General features: G+C 55.2%; 1 protein-coding gene across 1 annotated transcript in view; it reads right to left on the bottom strand.

Moving 5' to 3' along the window:
* Nucleotides 1–1,898, bottom strand: part of TMEM132C (transmembrane protein 132C) — a 347,110-nt gene that overhangs the window by 35,501 nt on the left and 309,711 nt on the right. Inside the window, exon 10 of the mRNA XM_019630847.1 lies at nt 6–42. Within this exon, the coding sequence (XP_019486392.1) occupies nt 6–42 (37 nt within the window). The remainder of the gene's footprint in view (nt 1–5; nt 43–1,898) is intronic.

The following is a 1,898-nucleotide window of genomic DNA, read 5'->3' as shown; positions in this document are numbered from 1 at the left end:
CGAGCCGTCGCTGAACTGGAGCCAAGTGCTGACCACGGCTTCCTGCAGGGAGAGAGCCAGTTAGAGGACCATTGGTGTGAGTGTATGGGGGTGCTTCTCTTAGGCCCCTGCCCCACCCCCTCCTAGAACAGAACCCAAAGAAACAGGGCAGGACTCGAGATCCAGATGTGGTGGTTGAGGAACCTGGGGAGCAAACATTCAGGTTTCACATCAAGACCAGAGATTCACCGTAATTTAAATGAGAACGGACGTAGGCATGCTGTGAGCTCCCGCATTATCCTTACCAGGGAAAAACCCACAGAATGCCTCACTGAGGTTAGGTCCCGCTGGCCCGAGTACCAGGCATCCCCGGGAGTGTGTCCGGGTCTTCACATTCCTTCCTGCTCACTGACACTGTCACAAGGACCCTTCTGATAACACTGAGCTCAGCGTATTACACTATCTGCACAATTCTGGGCACCTCTCCATCTCTGGATCCTTAATCACATCTGCAAAGTCCCTTTGCTACGCAAGGTGGCATCTTCACACGTTGGAGGGGTTAGGACGTGGCCAGGTCTGGCGTGCCGGTATTCCACCTCCACGGCGACGCTGACGGCTGAGACGTCCACAGCGCCTCCTGGGTACCAGCCCGGGTTCTGTTTTTCCTGTGTCAACTCATTTAATAGTCACAATACACAAGGTAGATGCCTTTCTATCAGATTTCTCACTCTGCAGGTGAGGAAGCTGGGTCATGGGCGGGGGAAGCAGCTACCCCTAGTTGCACAGCTAAGTGACGGGGCTGGGGCTTGAGCCCAGGCAGGCTGGGTCGCGTCTTAGCCGTCCTTGGTGGCCTGCCTCCTGGCTGCCTGTGACCCCGAGATCACTGACCAGGCCAGGGACTGAAGGGAACGATTTTGATGCGTCTGGAATTCTTCCCTAAGGACAGGCATCTAGCGGTCCGGTTTTCACTTTTCTGACCTTTCTGTGGACATGTATTCACAGCCTCCTCTGTGTCAGGCAGGATGCCGAGTGTTCTCCGGAGAGAAGGCTGACAGGGCCAGAGAGAGTCAACAATGCACAGGCGTTTATGACGGGCGGCTGGGTGTGTGCAGGAGGCGGCTGGGACGTTAATTCTGCACAGGTTTGAGCATGCTGGATTTTACTTTTGAACGCACAGAGAGCTCTTTGGGAGTGGGGAGGAGGGAGGTGATGGCAGGCCGGTGGGGGGGCAAGGGGTGGGCGCTGGCCAGGAAATGGGGCCAGGAGAGCGCCTGGTGGACAGTCCGCTGGACGCGGTGGAGGTGAAGCAAGGGGCAGAGTGGGGACGGAAAGGTCAGTGGCTGGGAAGCGCTGACGGAGCCCCAGGGGTCTGTCACCCGTAATGAATTCAGCGTCTCTTCATCTCCTGGCTTTTGGACATGACGGCAAAGGGAAGAGGGTATGGAGTGCGTTTTGAATTAAATGCACGGACCCAGTATTTCCCTGGGAACATTTTTCTTTTTTTCTTTTTTTTAAAACCCATTCTTCTGGGCCTCCGTTTCCCCAGCCAAAAGTGGGAATGTGAAGACCTGAACCTTGGGGGCTGAGATGGGCGTTCATTGGCCTGTCCAGTTCCCACTTCTCCTTCCTGAAAAGAATCAAATCACCAATTTTCCTTCAGAGAACCACGTTTTTTTTTCCATTCAGAGTCTGTGTATGGGTGGGGGACTCTATCCCCCTCCAGGTCCAGAGGCGAGCACGTGACCCAAGGTCTGGCTAATTGGAACATCCCACCACCCTGTTCACGGTGATTGGCTAGAAAGGGGCACATGACCGAAACCAGCCAATAGGATGCGAGCCCTGGGCTTCTGCTGGAACCACAGAGGAAAAGCGTGTTGTTCCTGCGGCAAGCTGAGTTGGGATGCAAACCTGGAAAGGGC

Source organism: Hipposideros armiger, unplaced genomic scaffold, assembly GCF_001890085.2.
Source record: "Hipposideros armiger isolate ML-2016 unplaced genomic scaffold, ASM189008v1 scaffold_955, whole genome shotgun sequence".
Classification (NCBI taxonomy): Eukaryota; Metazoa; Chordata; class Mammalia; order Chiroptera; family Hipposideridae; genus Hipposideros; species Hipposideros armiger.
This window is presented reverse-complemented; position numbering and strand designations above follow the sequence as displayed.